The sequence below is a fragment of the Taurulus bubalis genome, assembly GCF_910589615.1.
Source record: "Taurulus bubalis genome assembly, chromosome: 15".
Classification (NCBI taxonomy): Eukaryota; Metazoa; Chordata; class Actinopteri; order Perciformes; family Cottidae; genus Taurulus; species Taurulus bubalis.
In genome coordinates this window covers 2,236,892-2,255,711 of record NC_136603.1, presented here as the reverse complement: position 1 = coordinate 2,255,711, position 18,820 = coordinate 2,236,892, and the positions used below count along the sequence as shown (strand labels likewise).

The following is an 18,820-nucleotide window of genomic DNA, read 5'->3' as shown; positions in this document are numbered from 1 at the left end:
ACAAAACAAAGAAATGTAGTGAAAAAAACAAATAAAGTTGTATTTGTCAAACTAAATTACAAGACTAAGTCAATAACTTAAGATGAAGGAGAAACAGAGCAGGGAAAACAGCTGTTGTATGTACAGACGTAGTTACATCAAAGATCAAGCTTATTTGTTCATTTCAACTTTAACAATACATTGCGGTGGAGGACGGGGTCAAGATCTTCACCGAGCTGATCTGTCTCATGGAGAAAAGAAGTTCCGAGCTGAAGCAGCAGGTCAGATCCCAGCAGAGAACCGAAGTGAGTCGAGTCCAAGAGCTTCGGGAGGAGCTGCAGCAGGAGATCACTGAGCTGAAGAGGAAGGATGACGAGTTGGAGACGCTCTCACGCACAGACGACCACACCCGGTTTCTTCAGGGTTACCCCTCGCTGTCGCAGCCCACCGAGCCGGCGGACTCACCGAGACCAAAGACAAACCGTCTGCGGTACTTTAAAGATGTGACGGCAGCTCTGAAAGCAGCCAGAAATCAAATAAAGGCCCTTCTTCCTGGAACACGGCCTTCAATGGAGCCAACGACCAGAGATCAAATACAGGCCCTTCTTCCTGAGACACGGCCTTCAGTGGAGCCAACGACCAGAGCAGAGTTCTTACAATATTCACATCAAATCACGCTGGATCCAAACACAGCACACTGTCACCTGGTTTTATCAGAGGAGAACAGGAAAGTAACATTTCATGGAAATAATCCTCCATGTTCTCAACATCCAGACCGATTCACTGACTACCCTCTCGCCTTGAGTAAAGATGGACTGAGTGGCCGTTGTTTCTGGGAGGTGAAAATGAGCAGTAATGCTGCAGTAGCAGTCGCTTACAAGAGTATAGACAGGAGGCACTATCATGAAAGTCTATTTGGACAGAACAAGAAGTCCCGGGTATTATATTGTGATAATGGTTATACCTTCATGCATGGCGATCACGTACTCAGCATCTCTGCTCCTGAACTGTCCTTTCACTAACAAGGACCACGCTACTCTTGACTGGCGTTCTTAAATGATTTATTTGAACTTGTAGGGTTCTTAACCGGGAGAAGGAAACGGGATGTGGGAAGAGGGAAGGGGGGGTAAGGGTCGAGGGTAAGGGATGTGGGATGGAGGTCGGGGGTCGAGGTTTGCGGGATGGGGTCGAGGGTGATGGATGGGTGGTAAGGGAGGGGGGGAGGGGTAAGGGATGAGGGAGGGGAGTGAGGGATGAGGGGAGAGGGATGGGAGAAAGAGGCGGGTTCGGCGGCGGCGGTTGCGGCGGCGGTTGCGGCGGCGGTTGCGGCGGCGGTTGCGGCGGCGGTTGCGGCGGCTGCCAGCCGGTGGCGTCGGGGGTAGAGACCGTGGGTGGGGGCCGTCTCTTGGCGCTCTGCAGATCAGAGTCCCCCAAAAGACGGCTATGTGGACAGTTGTCGGTGTGCGTTCCTGATGTCGTTCAGGTTGGAGCGGATGTACGAGAGGTAAGCGGGGGAAGACCAGCGGCCGAGCAGTTGGATGGTGCGGTCAGGGATTCCCTGTCTCGCTGCGGTGGAGACTGCTCCGATCCGGAAGGAATGGCCGGAGTAAGATTCGGGAGGTATACCGGACCTTGCTAGGATCAGGCAGAGGTGGTGGAGAAACCAGGCTCGTGTGGCTCCCCTCCCGGTCTCCGTAATGAAGAGGGGGTCTTGTCCGGACGTGCGACTGGTCGATCTGAGGGTTAGGTAGTCGCGAATGGGCTCGTACGGGCTGAGGAACGAGTCCAGGCGGAAGAGGTGGATGGGTTGTGGCGGACCGTGCTGGTTGTTCTTGCTACGTTTGAGGAGATAGATGATTGTGTCAGGAGGGAAGACCGAGATGTCCGACATGGTTGCGTGTTGCGATGGCTGATGGTCGGAGCTTGGGGCGGTGAACTCCGAGCAGCGCAGGAAGCCGAAGAAGGCGAGCAGGAACATCGACTCCAGCGTTTTGTCGGTGAAGGGGGACAGGTAACTCGAGCGGAGCGTGTGGATGCAGCGGACGAGGAGATCCGACGTGAGGGGCAGGCGACTCGGTGCGGGGTGCGGTTTGGCCTTGCCGAGGCCTTTCAGTAGCATGGCGACGTGAGAGTGGGACGTGGCTGGACACGGAGCCCCTACTGCCAGTTTGGTGAGGAAGTTGATGCCGCTTAGGTAGGTCCGAATGGTGGAGGTTTTTATCCTGAGGTGGGAATGTGCGTGCGTGATGAATAGGGTTAGGGTGAGGACGTTGAGTGACGGGAATGGCCGGCTGGCGGAGGCGTGAAAAGCCTTAAAGCTGTTCCACCCGGTGAGGTATGAGGAGAGAATACCGGGGGCGACGCTGTTAAGGATGGCGTCTCGGGAGGCAGTAGCTAGCTCTGCCGGATGTGGGTTCAATTGAAGGTAGTGGCTGAAAACGGTGGGACCGGGGTTGACGTTGGGTCCGAGGCTGGTGCTAATCGCCTGAACTTCTGAAACGAGAAGCGCGAGAGAGAGTCGGCGATGGAATTTTTGTGGCCCGGAATGTGGGTGGCTCGGATGACGAATTGGTGTCGGGCCGAGACAAGGGTGAGTCTCCGTATGAACTGCATGATATCGAGGCAGCGCGACCGTCCTCTGTTAATTATGTCTACCGCTGCGCTGTTGTCGAAGTATATGGTTATGGTCTTTTTTGACCATTCGTGCCCCCAAAGGATGGCTGCTATCACGATGGGATGCGTTTCGAATATTGCGGAGGAGGGGGTCAGGGATGCGAACTCGGGCGGCCATGGGGCTGAGAACCACTTGTTGCCGTAGAGGCCGCCAAAGCCAGTGGAGGGCGCTGCGTCGGTGAAGAGCTGGATGTCTTCTGGTTTGGTGACGTGGTCGTCGTAGAAAAAGGAGATGCCGTTCCAGGAGGATAGGAACTGTTGCCATAATTTAAGCTCGGATTTGCATGATTTGTCGAGTGTGACCCGTGCGTGGAGATTAGCAACGGAGGCGGCGACTGAGAGGAGGTGTGACAGGAAGGATCGACCCTGGGGGATGATGCGTATGGCGTAGTTCAGGTGGCCTAGTAGTGACAGCAGCTGACGCTTGGTGCATGTCGGGGCCAGGAGGAAGTTTGTGATGAGTAGGGAGATGCGGTTGACTTTCTCGGTGGGTAGAGATGCTTGGGAACGGACTGAGTCTAAAGTGATGCCGAGGAACTCTAGGGACGTGGCTGGGCCTGCGGTTTTCTCGCCTGAGAGCGGGACTCCGAGTTCTTGAAATGCGGAGGTCACGGTGTGGAGACCGAGTGCTGGAGAGGAAGAGGCTGGTGTGACTGTGAGGAAGTCGTCCAAGAGGTGGACGACGTACGGGAGTTTGTGCACGTTAATCAGGACCCAGCAGAGTGCTTCTGCTAGGCAGTCGAAGATTTTTGGGCTGCTCCTGCACCCGAAGGTTAGGCGCACGGCAAAATAATATTTGCCCTTCCAAAGAACGCCAAAAAGGTGCCAGAAGTCGGGGTGGATAGGCATTACCTTGAAGGCGTTGGCGAGCCGCGGGGGGATGAGAGGTCTATTGTCAGTCTCTTTTTCCCGGAGTATTTTCTGGTAGCTATGCCGATCGGGCTTATCCTGAAGGGGGGGAAGGGTGGGCTGGTGAGCGGGCCGATCATAAATGCGTTTTTGACTTCCTTAGCCAGGAGTGAGTCAACTATGTCGGGCTCGGAACTGGCGGATTGGAGTTTTGTGCAAGTGAAAGGGGACTCGGGCTTCGCCTGTACGCCCGGGTGGAAGCCGTGTGCGAGGCCCTGTAAGAGATCGCTTGCGAGCTGGCGGTCGGGGTGGCCTGAGAGGGCGGAGGCTAACACTTGAATGTTAATGGGGGTACTGAGGTACTTACGGAAGTTATGCTGAACCGGATTGTGGGGGCAGGCTGGTCTGTTGTGTGCCCCACCGCAAAAGGAGCAGGTGTGGAGGAACCGGCAGGCGGAGGCGCTGCAGCCTAGGTCGTTGAAATTGTTGCAGACAGTCCTCCCTCCCTGGTGGAAGACGGGTCTGCCTCTCCTGTCGACGCTGTTGGGGGGAGGGCCTGCGGTGGGTCGCTGGGGGGAGGCTGGTCTATGGATGAGAGGGGGGGGTGCGGACGGCAGGCTGTGGGAGACGGCGGGGTTATGCGCGTGGGGAGCGTGGGGGGGCAGGGATACGGTGAGGGTGCATGTGTTGGCCGGGTGAGCTGGCGCGCCGCAGAGTTCGCAGTTGAGGGAGCGGCGCGCTGCGAACACCCTACAATAAATTTCCGCGTCGAGTGTGTCCCAGTAAGTGCCCTGGTTGAACTGTTGCGCACGACCGGCAGCTTCGGAGGCGAACAGGATGTGATACGTGTAAAAGGCGTTGCTGCCAAAACGCAGGGCCAAGTCAAGGATGATAGTGAGGTAAGCGTCTAGCTCTGGCCTGCGGTCGGGGTGGGCAGTGCATATGACGTCTCTGTAGAGGGAGAACGCATAAGCAAATTTGGTTGTTGTGAGGTCCTTGGACCGGGTGGGGAGGGGCTGTTTTAGCTCAATAGGCCCGAAGACGGTGAGCAGTTCCCTCGGGATGTGGGGGTTGGCTGTGGATGGGTGGATGAGCAGGGCTAGGTCTACGTATTTACCTGCGAGGATCTGCTGCCTGATTGCTTGAGGCAGTGGAGAGGGTCGGGCGGGTGCAGGTGGGAGTATGGGGGGTTGTAGTGTGGCTAGTGTGGAGCTGGCGGGTAGAGGAAGGTAGGATGGAAAAAGGCTGGGGATGACCGCTGGTGGACCTGTGGAGTGGGGTGGGCAATATGAGGAAGATTATTGTCGATTGTGTGTGGGATGTGGAGACGGGGTGGGTGGAAGAGGGGGTAGGGAGGAAGGGGAGCGAGAAAAGGGGGAAACCGTGGGTTTTGGCCAGGGGCCCCGCCCGGGGTCCCTGCTGTAGGAGCGAGGGAGGCAGTGGGCGGGGGGGCCGGAGGGAAGGAAAAGTGAGAGACAGAAGGCAGGGGGAAAGCCTGTGCGGGTGGTAGCAGCACGTGCAGTGTGAGGGCGGCTGTGGTGTTTCGGGGGGGCATTGATACGACCTGCCCCGGGAGGGGTGGCTGGCCCTCTACAGCCGTGGTGCGTGTGGTGACGTCATCGGTGCGCCGGCGGCTGGCCTGGCGCTGCGACTCTGGAGATGGCGAGATGTCGCTCCGGGCGGCTGACAGGAGCGCGAACAAGGTCGCTTTCCTGTCGGAGTGGCGGAAGCGGATGTTGCGCCGGGTGAGCTCGCTCTTCAGCTGATGGACGGTCCAGCTGCTGACCGGGTGGGGCCTGGCGTGGCGTCGGCGTGCCGGAGAAGAGTGCTGGTCGCTTCGCCCGTGGCTATGGCTGGTTGCTGCTGTGTAGCTGCTATCCGCGGATCCCGGTCTGGGGACGTGGACGGTGGATCGCGGCCGTTGTTTCTGGCGGCGACGGATTAGTGGAGTCGGAGGGATCTCCGGAGTTGCGGGACGGGAAGGCTGCGTCAGGAACAGGTCGTCGTCTGAAAGGGTGAGCGACAATTCTAGCTCCATTGCGGGATCGACGTAGGGACTGAGTCGAGACGGACGTGCCGGGTCGACTGTGTTTAAGTACCCGGGTGCGCGGGAACGAGCTGCGCGTGGGGCGTGGCCCTGGTTCCTAAACCGCGTTTAAAACATCATTCTACAGAGTCTCTGGAACCATGACCCTCGTCCACAGAGTCCAGACCCGTTCACTGAGCTGCTCTTTGCTGGACTCTGGATTCATGGTTCTGATGGAGACACTGCTGAGTTGTGTAGACTCAAGTAGACCAGACTTACTGTGATGAGTATGAGGATCTGACTGTTTAACTTTCAGTCTTGTTAGATTCGAGAGAAGTGCTTGAGGTACTTTTACTCAAATAATTCCATTGTTTCCTACTTTCTACAGTCAGTCTCTTCTCAGAAATGTACCTTTATTCTCCAGCTTGTGTTGATATTATATGAGGTGTTATGTTATTGCTTTTTTATAATAGGTAACACAAAAACGGTACTTTTCCGTTTATAGATATTGTGAGTTCTGCTCTGAGGCTCCTTTAACCACAAAGAGATGTGATTTTATCTCAAAGTGTGAACTGCAGCTCAGTGTTTGTTTAAAGATTCATTCAAATATATTTGCAGTTAATAGTTTTCACCTTCGTACGCGTCTGCACTGCATGATCAGAAAAATGTATTTTACTGTATTTTGTACGTTTTTTTCCGTTTGTTAAGATGAATTAAGTTGCGTTTATAGATTTATGATTCTGGTTTCAGTACAAGTGCATTATCATATATAATTGTCTGTAGACTGTCTGGATAGAGACATCGCTGCTGCCCTCTGGTGGAAACTTATTGAAACAGCAACTGATTAAATTATTTGATCTAAATTGATATTTTATTGGATTTTTCACTCACACTGGTGGAAGAAGTATTTATAAGTGTAAAAAAACATTACCACAATCTAATGAACGGTTTCAGACAAAAACTAATTTTTTACAAGTATTTACAATAAAATGTATCACATTTGAACATAGAAAACTCCCTCAAATTGTGAATTTATTGATACATTCATTCGTAAATCATATGTTAACAGTGTAGGTTCAGGGAGTGCTCATGTAATTATACTATTGCAATTTTATTTTTTTACTTTTATACTTTATTGAAACGTTAACAGTTTATTGAAACGTTAAAACATATATATATATATATATATATATATATATATATATATATATATATATATATATATATATATATATATATATATGTATGTATGTATGTATGTATGTGTATATATATATATATATATATATATATATATATATATATATATATATATATATATATATATATATATATACATGCTTCATGTAGGAGTACTTCCATTTAAGCGGATGGAGCCATTACATTTTAGAATGAAGTAAGAGTTGTATCAAAATATGTTGTTCGCTCTATTTTAATAAATTAAAAGAATATAATAATAATGGCTAACAACGGCCAAACCCTTAGATTTGTATGTAGAAATTAAAACATTAATTTAAATTTGAATGCAAATGTTAACTCTATTCAAAACAGTTGAGCTCAAATTATAAATAAAATGAGGCTGAAATTAGTTGAAAATAATGAGTACAATCAACTTAAAAAATATGTATGGATTAAGGTACATTTATTTTCTGCGACCTCTTTCCTTTATAAAATTGAGTAAATCCAACACCACATTTTTTTCAGTGTACATTCATTCGTGATAAACGCGAAAAAAAACAAAACAAATAAAGACAGAAATGGGAGCAACCGGCCGCGGCGTGAACGTCATCTCTGCTGTCCGCTTTCAAAGTCCAGGTTGATGCCGGTCAGCCGCTCTCCTCCACAGGAGCGATTCAGCAGCTCCTTCAGGGCTTCGTTCACGTCGTCGTTGAAGACGGTGGAGAAGCTGCTGCTGGGGAACCCGCCGCCTCCGCCTCCTCCGTCCGCGGGGAAAGAACCCATCACCTCCTGCACCCACTTCAGCTCGTGGCTGAGCTCCAGGCGCAGCGCGTCGAAGTGGCTCTGTCTCTCCCGGTAGCGGCTGCTGACGGCGCCGAGGCCGGAGCCGAAGGCCTGCATGTCGTCCTGCAGGCTCCTCTTGAAGGCCTCCACTTTACGGAACTCGTAGCGGATCTGCGAGAGCTCGTGGCGCACCTCCTCGCTCTCCTCCTTGTACCAGGCCTCCTTCTCGTTGTAGACGGACACCATGGCGTCGATGTCCTCCTGCAGGGAGTCGTGGGCCGCCGCCAGGCTGCAGAACGAGCTCTCCATCTGGTCGATGTCCTCCACCACCTGGGCGAAGCGCTCGAAGTTTACGTAGGTGTTGTTGGGCGGCATGCTGGAGTGGGACTTGATGGTGTACTCCCTCAGGCGCTTCGTCTTCAGCTGGCGGCGCTCCCGTTTCTTCGGCTCCTGGGCTTTATTCTCCTCCCTGTGCTCGTTGGACTGCAAAAGAAGGGAGAGTTAGTAACCGCCGTCCAAAAGAAGGAAGAGCATGCCGGCTCATGCAGTTATATACTATAATAAGTCAGACACGTTTACAACTACCGTAAACATAATTTCAGGTCCTCTGTATGTTTGCACAAATGGAGGAAGTGACAATAAAACTGACTTTGACTTTTGACTTTGAAAATGCGGGTTATAAGCCGGGGCTGGTCCCGCTTCCGTCGGTGGTTGTCGGGGAGCTAGCTGCTGCAGCTAACGCTGACAGCACTGTTGTTTATTTGAGCTCAAACAGAGCGGCTAGCTGCAGCTGCAACAACAATTTGTGGCTGCACTGTTTGAGCTCAAGTAAACAACAGTGTTTACTTGACAGTGTTTACAACGCTAGCTCCCCGCTCGCTAACTCGCTAGCTCGCTGGGTTAGGACCCCTGCCTCCAGACCTGTTTTCCATCGCGCGTGGTGGCATCGTCGGTGGGTGCCATCACCAATTTTAGTGTTGTTTACCTGAGCTCAAACGCTGCCACAATAATGTTGTACCGTATATCTCTGCAACTGCTGCAAAATTTAGAATCGGCAAAATCTTTTTTTTCTTTTTGACCAAAAACGAGTTAAAATGTAAGTAAAACATTTAGTGGCTGGACTGTGATGTAGATAAGGGTTAGTAAAAAATGTAATGAATCTGTAATTCTGTCTGTTTTAACTTCACCTTGATCCATGGGTGATTCAGAGCATCTTGAATTGTTAATCTTTTCCTGTCAGAGAAAAGAAATGTAACCAAATAATAATAATAATAATAATAGTCACAACAGAGGTGTTCAGTGATTCTGGAGAACACAACAAGAAGGTTCTCACCTCTTGTCCTTCTCCAACAGCTGGCTGATGAATTTCTTGGCCAGCTCGCTGGTGTGACCGAAGAACTCCTCGTCAAACTCGTAGTTGATGGCCGAGATGTTCCCCAGCGTGTCCTGCTTGGTCTCCCCGAGGAAAGGCGACGCGCCGCTCAGCCTGCAACCAACACACAAAAGGACGAGCGGCTCATGAGACGCGTCGAGGCCGCGGACCCCCAGGAAGTGGCGTGGAGGTGGTCGTGGGGTTCACTTGCAGGATGTAGGTGATGACCCCGATGCTCCACATGTCCGCCTCCAAGCCCAGCGGCTCATAGTTGACGATCTCCGGTGCTTAAAAAGGACAACCGGCGACACGTCGTTAAAGCGGTTAGAAAGAGCATCTATATTCCCTCTCTGGCTTCCTCTGGTTTTAAAGGGACACACCCCGAGGGGATGAGGTCAAAACATTACGGAGAAATATCACCATGAAACTCGTCCTGGTCGAGTACTTACATTAAGAAAATGTGTTTTTAAAAATGTGCAGATGAGGAATTATCTTATCAAATATGTGCAAATCATTTCCAACCTTTCTGAAATCTGAATGTTGGATAAAGTCAGGTTCAAAATTCTGGTAGGATTTTTTTTTTTTGACATATTAGCCTCAAAGGTTTTTATAGAAAAAGAATAGAAATAAAAACCCATACTTCATAAATAAAGCACATTTCAAACAAATGAAATGCAATTCAAGGTAATTTACAAACGTCAGAAAAGATGAAAAGACTAATGCACAGAAAGTTATACATAACACATAAAAAAAATACTGCACTAAATTAATTGATAATGGTAAAACCGTTAAATAAGAGAAATTGTAACGAAATAAATTAAGAAATAAAATATGTAAAAATACTATTGCTTTAGTAATAAAACATGTTATAAATGTTTAGTAATACAATGTAGTATAAATGTTTCGTAATATATTGTTGTATAAATCTTTAGTAATAAAATGTTGTGTAAATATTTAGTAATAAAATGTTGTATAAATCCGTTATGAATGATATCTGAATAGAGAGGAAGGAAACTGGAAAGTTTGGTGAATGTAAAAGCACTTTGTGAACTCTGCTTTAAAAGCTGCTAAATAAATAATGATTGTATTATTATTCATAGGAGGCGCTATCGAGCTCTTTTGTCACATCGATCCTGAAACCCATAAAACATCAAACATTTAACCACTTCTGATGAGCGTGCAAAGGTTTAGTCGAGTTTTGGACCTTTCGCTCCAAGCAAATACATATTCACTAATACATATTCGCAACATTTTTGTCGTTTCTCGCTTGCGTTCGTTTCTTACCCACAAACTCGGGCGTTCCGAAGATGTTCTTGAACTCGACGCCGGCTTCGATCTTGTGGGCGAGGCCGAAGTCGATGAGTTTGATTCTGGGCAGCGGCGCGTTCTTGTCCAGCAGCATGATGTTCTCCGGCTGCAGAGGGGAGAAGGTCATGTGAATAAAACCAGCGCTCATGGCGTTCGCTGTTATTCTGCCTCGTCTGGACCGACCTTGAGGTCGAAGTGGGCGATCTTCCGGGCGTGCAGGTAGTTGACGCCCTCCAGGATCTGCTTGATGAACTGAGTGGCCTCTTCCTCGCTCAGAGACTCCTTCTGCGCCAGGAAGTCAAACAGCTCTCCTCCAGAGACCCTGAAGAAGAGGATCGCCCAAATCATTCAGGGCCTGCTGCCAGACACGCTTTGACCAGAGAGAGCGGCTCATATTACACATCAACGCTCATAACTATGCCTTGAAGTTTCTATACCAGGAACGTTCATGTAGTGTGGAATCTGGCGCCACCCTGTGGACTAAAGAGGTAGTGTCTCTGAGCACCAGGGTCCCTTTAGGAAACCTCTCGTTCTACTGCAGCAGGTCTGACATCTGGTTCTCCTGGGACCCCCTTCCCTCCAGGAGGTCCAACAACATGTCCTGGAGGAGGAGGAGGAGGACGAGGAGGAGGAGGATGAGGAGGAGTATGAAGAGGAGGAGGAAGAGGAAATGGAGGAGGAGGAAGAGGAGGAGAACGAGGAAGCAGGTGGAGGAGCAGGAGGAGAAAGAGGAGGAAGAGGAGGAGAAAGAGGAGGAAGTGGAGGAGGAAGTGGAGGAGCAGGTGCAGACGTAGGAGGAGGAAGAGGAAGTGGAGGAGGAGGATAAGGAGAACGAGAAGGAGAACGAGGAGGACGAAGAGGAGCAGGTGCAGAAGAAGGAGGAGGAGGTAGAGGAGGAAGTGGAGGAGGAAGAGAACAACAACGAGCAGGAGAACGAGGAGAATGAGGAGGAGCAGATGCAGAAGGAGGAGGAAGAGGAGGAGGAGGAGACGCTGCTGCAGCCAGGAGCTAAGCTGGTGGACTGGTCTCTGCTGGAGGCCCTCTGGAGTCTGATTTACGTAATGATCTACACACACAGTTCATTACCGTAATCCTGGATTACTCGACTAAAGGCACTGTTCACATGTAAATATTCTTTGTGTGTTTTGTGTATCTTTTGTTACACATTTTACCCCCCCCCCACCCCAAAAAAAAAAGAATCCAGCACATTTGGAGCGTTTGACCTCACGAGGACGTCCGCTAAACTCAAAATAAAGCTCAGCGTGGGTTTGAGCGGCTCACTCACAGCTCCAGGATCAGCACCACGTCCGTGCGGTTCTCGTAGACGGCGTGCAGCGTGACGATGTTGGCGTGCCGGATCTGCCGCAGGATGTCCACCTCCCGCTCGATCTCCTCCCGCCGCACGCCGCGGGAGCTGGCCATGCTCTGCCGCTTCTTGATGAACTTGGCGGCGAATTCCAGACCCGTGCTTCTTTCCCGGCATTGCTTTACGATGGCGAACTGCCCGCTGAAAAAAAACTGGATGCGTGAATTATTTAAAGTCACTCCAAGAAACATTCATGTAGTGTTGGTTCTGTTGCCCTCTGTGGACTAAAGAGGTAGTGTTGGTTATGGCGCCCCCTGTGGACTAAAAAGGTAGTGTTGGTTCTGTTGCCCCCTGTGGACTAAAGAGGTAGTGTTGGTTATGGCGCCCCCTGTGGACTAAAGAGGTAGTGTTGGTTCTGTTGCCCCCTGTGGACTAAAGAGGTAGTGTTGGTTATGGCGCCCCCTGTGGACCAAAGAGGTAGTGTTGGTTCTGTTGCCCCCTGTGGACTAAAGAAGTAGTGTTGGTTCTGTTGCCCCCTGTGGACTAAAGAAGTAGTGTTGGTTCTGGCGACCCCTGTGGACTAAAGAGGTAGTGTTGGTTCTGGCGCCCCCTGTGGACTAAAGAGGTAGTGTTGGTTCTGGCGCCCCCTGTGGACTAAAGAGGTAGTGTTGGTTCTGGCGCCCCCTGTGGACTAAAGAGGTAGTGTTGGTTATGGCGCCCCCTGTGGACTAAAGCGGTAGTGTCCCTGAGCACCAGGGTCCCTTTAGCAAACCTCTGCCTCCTCTCAGGGATGTCGATGTGTGAATTGAACTTTTCAGCAAAGTCACAACTTACTTTGCTTCATTATTGTATCATTCATTAATCATCACTAATTGTACAAATATTAGAAATATATGTATTTTGGAGAGCACGTTTTCCTGTTTTTACACCTGATGGCAAACAAAGGCAGAGAATTGATTGACCATTTCTCTAAATGTGAGTTAATACAATGCAACTTTGTTATGTTAGTGTTACTGAATGCTTATAGTGGGGCAGATAGAGGAATAATCATGCAAATTATGATACACGCATGAGCTTTGTTGTTCTCCAGAGGTATTTGGTCAAATCTGCCCAATTGGCCATTCAAAAATCCAAGATGGTGGCTATTTTTCAAGATGGCCACCAATTGGGTCTCCAAAAACTAGTTTTCTTCATAAAACTGTTTGTATTTCCCTGATTTAAATGATCTTGGTGTCTATTTGTAGGTAATACAATATGCTTTAATAATTATCCAAAACTATGACACAAGAATAATGAATGTGCGGATGTAATTGAACATTTAGTGGAAAAATGTACGAATATAAGTGTCAATTAATGCTTCATGTACAACGCTGGGTGAGTCCACGGCTCAGAGGGCATGTCTGTATTTCTGGTGCCGGGTTTGTAACGTAACACTTCCTCGTCGTCTGGAGTAGAAATAGCCGCAGCTAAAGATAGAAGAGTCCTTTAAAGAGCAGCTGGACATAGAGAACAGCTGACTGCACCTGACCGCCCATCGGCCCAGAGCAACGCAATCACAACAGACATGCAGTTATGTCATAGAAGTAGAATCAGAGGAATACGGCAACTCTTTGCCATCAAAATGTGACTTTTGTGACTCCCAGAATGCATTGCTTTCACGGCACCCGACAGCCATCTGTCAAACGGGAAGCGTTGCCTCACACAGTTGGAATCTGTTGCAGAATGCAGTTAATGATTCAGGGTCATTTCCATATTGGAAAAGCAATATCTGGTGAAGTGACCGTCATGCTTTGTGGGTCTGAGTCGGTCTAAGTGGTACTTTATTTTGAACGTAGTTTACCAAAATAAGTATATAATAGTTGTTTTCTTTCTATATATATACTATATATATATATATATATATATATATATATATATATATATATATATATATATATATATATATATATATATATATTACACCATTTTTGTCACTATAAGACACAAATAACTAAATCAATATTAAGTTTGAGTAAGGAACTATAGTTATTTTAGTTATTTTTTTGCTTTTAATATTTGTATGTATCTATGTATTGATCCATCTGATGCCAGTTTATTCTCATGCATACATTTATGTATTTAATGAATCATGGAAGGGTCTCTGTTCACACTCCCCGCTCTCTGGATCATGATTTGCATGAAGACCCATCATTATTCATGACATTAAATGAAATAAGTCTGTACCTCCCCAGCTCTTCCCCGATGTCATAGAAGTCCTCCACGCGCTGCTGCTGGAAGTCCATCCCGCAGACTAGAGGAGACTTCTGCGTCACCTCTTCACCTGACAGGAGGAACAAACCGTTATTATCATCTGTGAAAAACAAACGTCTCTCCAACTGTTCCACTAAACGCGACTTGACCGAGTGAAACGTTTTCTAAAACATTTCCTGCTGCAGTTTGGCTTTCTGGACCCAGAAGCCCGCGATGTTGTGAATAATACAACGAATAATAAGAACATATATATAAAATGTCCTACGGTGTTAAACACGTCCTGCTCCTGTCCCGCGCGCCTCTCTCCGGACGGGGAGCGCGTCACGGACTCCGTTCAGGAAACTACACATCTACGCTTATGATTGGATGGAATTAGACTGTTTTTTAAAAAGCATAACGCATTATTATAATGTTTTAGTGCATAAGGTTCATGCCGAATCAAACGCCGACGCATTGAAGTCAGAAGATGCATTTAGTGTTGAATCGACCACGCGCCTCGGCGGACACGTAATTAAACTGTTAGTTTGCCATAATATGAATGGGGTTCTGACGTCACCGCGTCTGTGTGCGCGCTCGGCCATCTTTCAGCTCGCGCGTGAACTTATGACACCTGTTTGTCTCGCGCGCTCCGGCGCACTGTGGACTCTGACATGAAATGAATTTCTGGGTGTATTTTAGTTTTGTTCTTAACTTAATAAGGCTGATGCATTTCAACATTTACTATTTGATGATCATGTTGATGAACATATGATCAACATATATATACCAAATATATACACATATATGTTACTCCTTCCCTTACTGACTTGATCCTCTGACTTTTCCTCTAGCGCCACCATGAGGTTGACCTTTGTCATTTTCAGCATGAGGTCATTATAAAGTTTGGTTCACACGTTCATGTTCCCACAGGATGAATATCAATAACTTTGGTGACTCCCTAACGTGTCATCCTCATATGAATCATGTGATCAATGCTTCTGTTGATTATGACCAAACCCCTGAAACATGAATGAGTTCACAGCTTCAATATGAAAGCTTCCTTGTTGGGGTCAGATGTTGGTTCTGAGTTAATACACACACACACACACACACACACACACACACACACACACACACACACACACACACACAGGCCCATCCTGAGCTCCCCCATGTTCTTGTCATTACCGATAAAAGAAACCCGGTTCAGGTGAAATGAAGGTCGAGGTTCAGTCTGGGACCAGGAACTCAGATAGTGAACTGGATCCGGCCGCAGGACTCAGACTGAAACAAAGCCTGATTCAGCCAGAGAGACGCCCAGAGGAAACATGCAAATGAGGCACCTCGTCCTCCTTTTAGAGCGTTACTGAGCAGAGGAGCATGCAGGCTGAGCTCTGACCCCGAGAGGAGGGAGAGGATGGAGCAGCTGGACCAGGTGGACCAGATGGACCAGGTGGACCAGGACCTGCAGGTGGACCAGGTGGACCTGCAGCTGGACCAGGTGGATCTGCAGCTGGGGGTCTCGGAGGGCGGCCTGAAGGAGCTGGTGCTGATGTGGTTCAACGAGACCCAGGCGCCGCTCATCCTGCACAACGGAAACTTCCCCGACTGGTTCAAAGGCTTCTCCACGCGAAGGTAAGGGGACGACGCGTTTGAGTTCGTGGGAATAAAGAAACTCGCTTCTTTCTGCTTCTGGTGAGGTTGTGGAATTTTAATTGTAATGTATTTGAATGTAGATTTCTGCAGGATGCTTCTGTTTGTTTATTGTTATTGTTCTGCAGTGTGGACGGAATGTAACTACTTTTATTAAAGTATGTGTACTTTTATTAAAGTACGTGTACTTTAAATGAGTATTTCATGCTTTAACTTTCTGCTTCTTCAGATAATTTGTACTGCACCCGATTTGTTTGTCAGCTTTAGTGACGGTTTAACAAATAATGAAACAGCTCCACCTCGACCTACAACATGGAAAACACTCCAGACTCATAAATACGTCATAATCATCTGATAATAAAACATATTATACCACTCTATTGCTCATAATACCAGCTGCCTGCACTTTACTCACATTTTCAATGTCAGACTTTTAGCTTGTGCTTTACATATAAATGCAATATTTTTTATATTGCATATTTATACTTTTCTGAATTAAATTATCTAAATACTTCTTTCACCACTGAGGTTATGCGTTCAATATTCTGATGGTAATTCAAGGGTTTTATGAAGTGAAGGCTATATTCTATCATTTAAAACATGGTGGGTATTTCATAGGCTTCATATTTTCTGATAAATTTAAATATGAAACACAATATATATATATATATATATATATATATATATATATATATATATACATACACATATATATATACACACATATATATATATATATATATATATATATATATATATATATATATATATATATATATATATATATATATATATATATATATATACACACACAGTACATATTTAAGCAGTAAATACAACAGATCACATCAAAATGATTTACATATTTATATTATAGATGGATTATTATTATTATAGAGGACCAGAACTAGACTGAGGTCTAAAGAGGACCAGGACTAGACTGAGGTCTATAGAGGACCAGGACTACTAAGGTCTACAGAGGACCATTTTCAGAACAATATCAACCTAAAGTTTGCTGACATTAGTCCCCAGAAGCTCCTGGTCCCACCAGGACCTCCGGGTGCATCGATCCCCCATGAATTCAGACTAAGACTGAGGCTGTAGTTCTCCTTATTCAAAAGGTCAATTAAGTGAATAATCCTAATAATACTGGACCGGATCAAACGGGTGTAACAGCTGCTCATCCCTCACAGAAAACAGAGGTTTCGTGACACGGTGAGTTATTTTTAAGCCTAATTTGACTAACCGTTTGTGTCTCGCTCTCGGCCTGCAGGGACACGGAGGATCTCCTGAGAGATAAAGCTCCGGGCTGTTTTCTCATCCGCCTCAGTGACAAAGCCATCGGCTACATCCTGTCCTACAAGTGAGGGAAACAACCCCCCAAAACAACACTGTGCGGTCGCATCTTTGCTGGCCTTTCTGAAGTCACCTCACTGGTTGATGCTTTTTTGTTCCCCTTTCTGAAAAAAGGGGTCAAGACCGGTGCCGCCATTTTGTCATCACCCAGAATGAAGACGGACAGTTCGTCGTCTCAAGAGACCGCCGGACACACGGAAGTCTCCCTGAGCTGATCCAGCACTACCGGCACAGCCCCATCCAGCCCTTTGGGGAACACCTGACCTGCAGCTGGGTGGAGGTGAGGAGGGGTCTGGTTTTACCTGAATGCAAACTTTACATGATGTTTCCAGTTAATGTGGTTTTATTCACTGTTTTGACACGTTTTTTTAAGACCAAATGGTAATTATCTATTGGACTGATTGTCAAGAAATTTGGTTCCGGCATTCATGGTCCTCATGCTGCGTTCACACCAAAAGAGTTGCAAATTATCCGCGCGAGTAGATTACATGTAAAGTCAATGAAGAGACGCAAATGGTTACGAAAAAGCAAATTTTCGCTTTTTTGAAATATTTCAACTCGGGCAGTTTCAGCTCTCCGAAAAAAAAGGGCTTTCAAGCGAAATAACAGAAACGTGCAAAAAACACATCAAAATCGATTTTGACACAAGATTGAAAATACACCAATTGTAAGAGTATCATGTTTTCTGTATTGTTAAAAATAGTGTAAAAAAAAGTGTTGATCTAAGTTTAATGACGGTAGTTTTAAATTATAACAACAGCCAATAAAACACAATGCAGCCACTCTGGGAAGCCGTGACAGCCACAGATGTTACGGACGGTTTAATTTGACTGGCGCCGACATCATTTACATGGCGAAGAGACAATAACGCTGGTTGTCATTTACAGGTAAACACAGATGAGCTGTATGACGTGGTGAACTACAAGGCCAAAGGGAAGTCCGGGCTGAGCGTTCAAGCTCTGCGGACCCTGTGGGACCAGAAACACGATCCTCCCGGCGACGCCGGCAACAACCAGAGGGTTCAGCGGCAAAGCGCCGCGCCGGCAGCTCATCCGCCTGCGCTGCCGCTGAAATCCATGATCAGAAAGCTGAAGGGAACGGTGTCTGTGGACACAATGTCCCTCGTACAGGTATGACGGATTAAGTGTTTGTTTGTTGAGGAATTGTGCTGCATGCAAAGGTACACCTTCAGAGTTCTGACCTTCATCCAAAAGGTGTTGGTCCGAACCCCCTTTGCAGTGGTGGAAGATATTCAGAAAGTATTGAGCACAGATGTAAAGTAGGATTTGAAAGCACAGTCCCATTCAAATAAACGCAGCAGGGTGGTCAGTATATGGCCATATAAAATAAACCGACTTCCTCATGTGGAGGACTCACTGCGGAGAGGTTCTACAGCAACAACTAAGAGAAGCAGTGCAGAGTAAATGAATAACATCGAAACACTCTTTGAAAAGAAAAGTCTGATGTCAACAGACGAGTGACAACTTTGTTTGGCTCATTTTTATTTTGTATAGAAGTCAATGCTTCATGTGTTAAAGCTGAATTCTCTCTCCTGACCACTAGGGGGTGACTCCTCCGGTTCTATAGAAGTCTATGCTTCATGTGTTAAAGCTGCATTCTCTCTCCTGACCACCAGGGGGTGACTCCTCTGGTTGTATAGAAGTCAATGCTTCATGTGTTAAAGCTGCATTCTCTCTCCTGACCACCAGGGGGCGATTCCTCCGGTTCTATAGAAGTCTATGCTTCATGTGTTAAAGCTGCATTCTCTCTCCTGACCACCAGGGGGTGACTCCTCTGGTTGTATAGAAGTCTATGCTTCATGTGTTAAAGCTGCATTCTCTCTACTGACCACCAGGTGGTGACTCCTCTGGTTGTATAGAAGTCTATATAAATGACTCTACTTCTCTTGATGTATTCCCTCAGTAAACATTGTAAACATGAGTTTATGTCTCAATCTCTAGTTTCAAGTCTTCTTCAATACAGCATGATGTTCATTTAGTAAATTATGGTCATTTAGAGTCAAACAGACCATAAAGCAGGGGATGCTTTAGGGGAGGGGGTTACCAGGTGATTGACAGGTCTCTACAACGCTGTTGTCCGGTCTGGA

General features: G+C 47.3%; 2 protein-coding genes across 2 annotated transcripts in view; one reads left to right on the top strand and one right to left on the bottom strand.

The window, feature by feature from the left end:
* Positions 1-6,900: 6,900 nt before the first annotated feature.
* dapk2a (death-associated protein kinase 2a) lies at positions 6,901-14,126 on the bottom strand. The gene is made up of 9 exons (XM_079231359.1): positions 13,991-14,126; positions 13,699-13,795; positions 11,455-11,676; positions 10,353-10,491; positions 10,146-10,275; positions 9,073-9,148; positions 8,823-8,975; positions 8,677-8,722; positions 6,901-7,972 (listed from the first exon to the last, which is right to left on the bottom strand). The coding sequence occupies exons 2-9, from the start codon at positions 13,755-13,757 to the stop codon at positions 7,313-7,315; spliced, it is 1,485 nt and encodes a 494-aa protein (XP_079087485.1). The 5' UTR covers positions 13,758-13,795; positions 13,991-14,126; the 3' UTR covers positions 6,901-7,312.
* A 995-nt stretch (positions 14,127-15,121) lies between these two features.
* The window catches only part of sh2d7 (SH2 domain containing 7), a gene marked incomplete at both ends in the record, with an annotated part of 4,576 nt that continues 877 nt past the window's right edge, over positions 15,122-18,820 (top strand). The window contains 4 exons of the mRNA XM_079230496.1: positions 15,122-15,339; positions 16,631-16,720; positions 16,828-16,993; positions 17,601-17,843. Coding sequence (XP_079086622.1) covers positions 15,122-15,339; positions 16,631-16,720; positions 16,828-16,993; positions 17,601-17,843 — 717 coding nt within the window. The remainder of the gene's footprint in view (positions 15,340-16,630; positions 16,721-16,827; positions 16,994-17,600; positions 17,844-18,820) is intronic.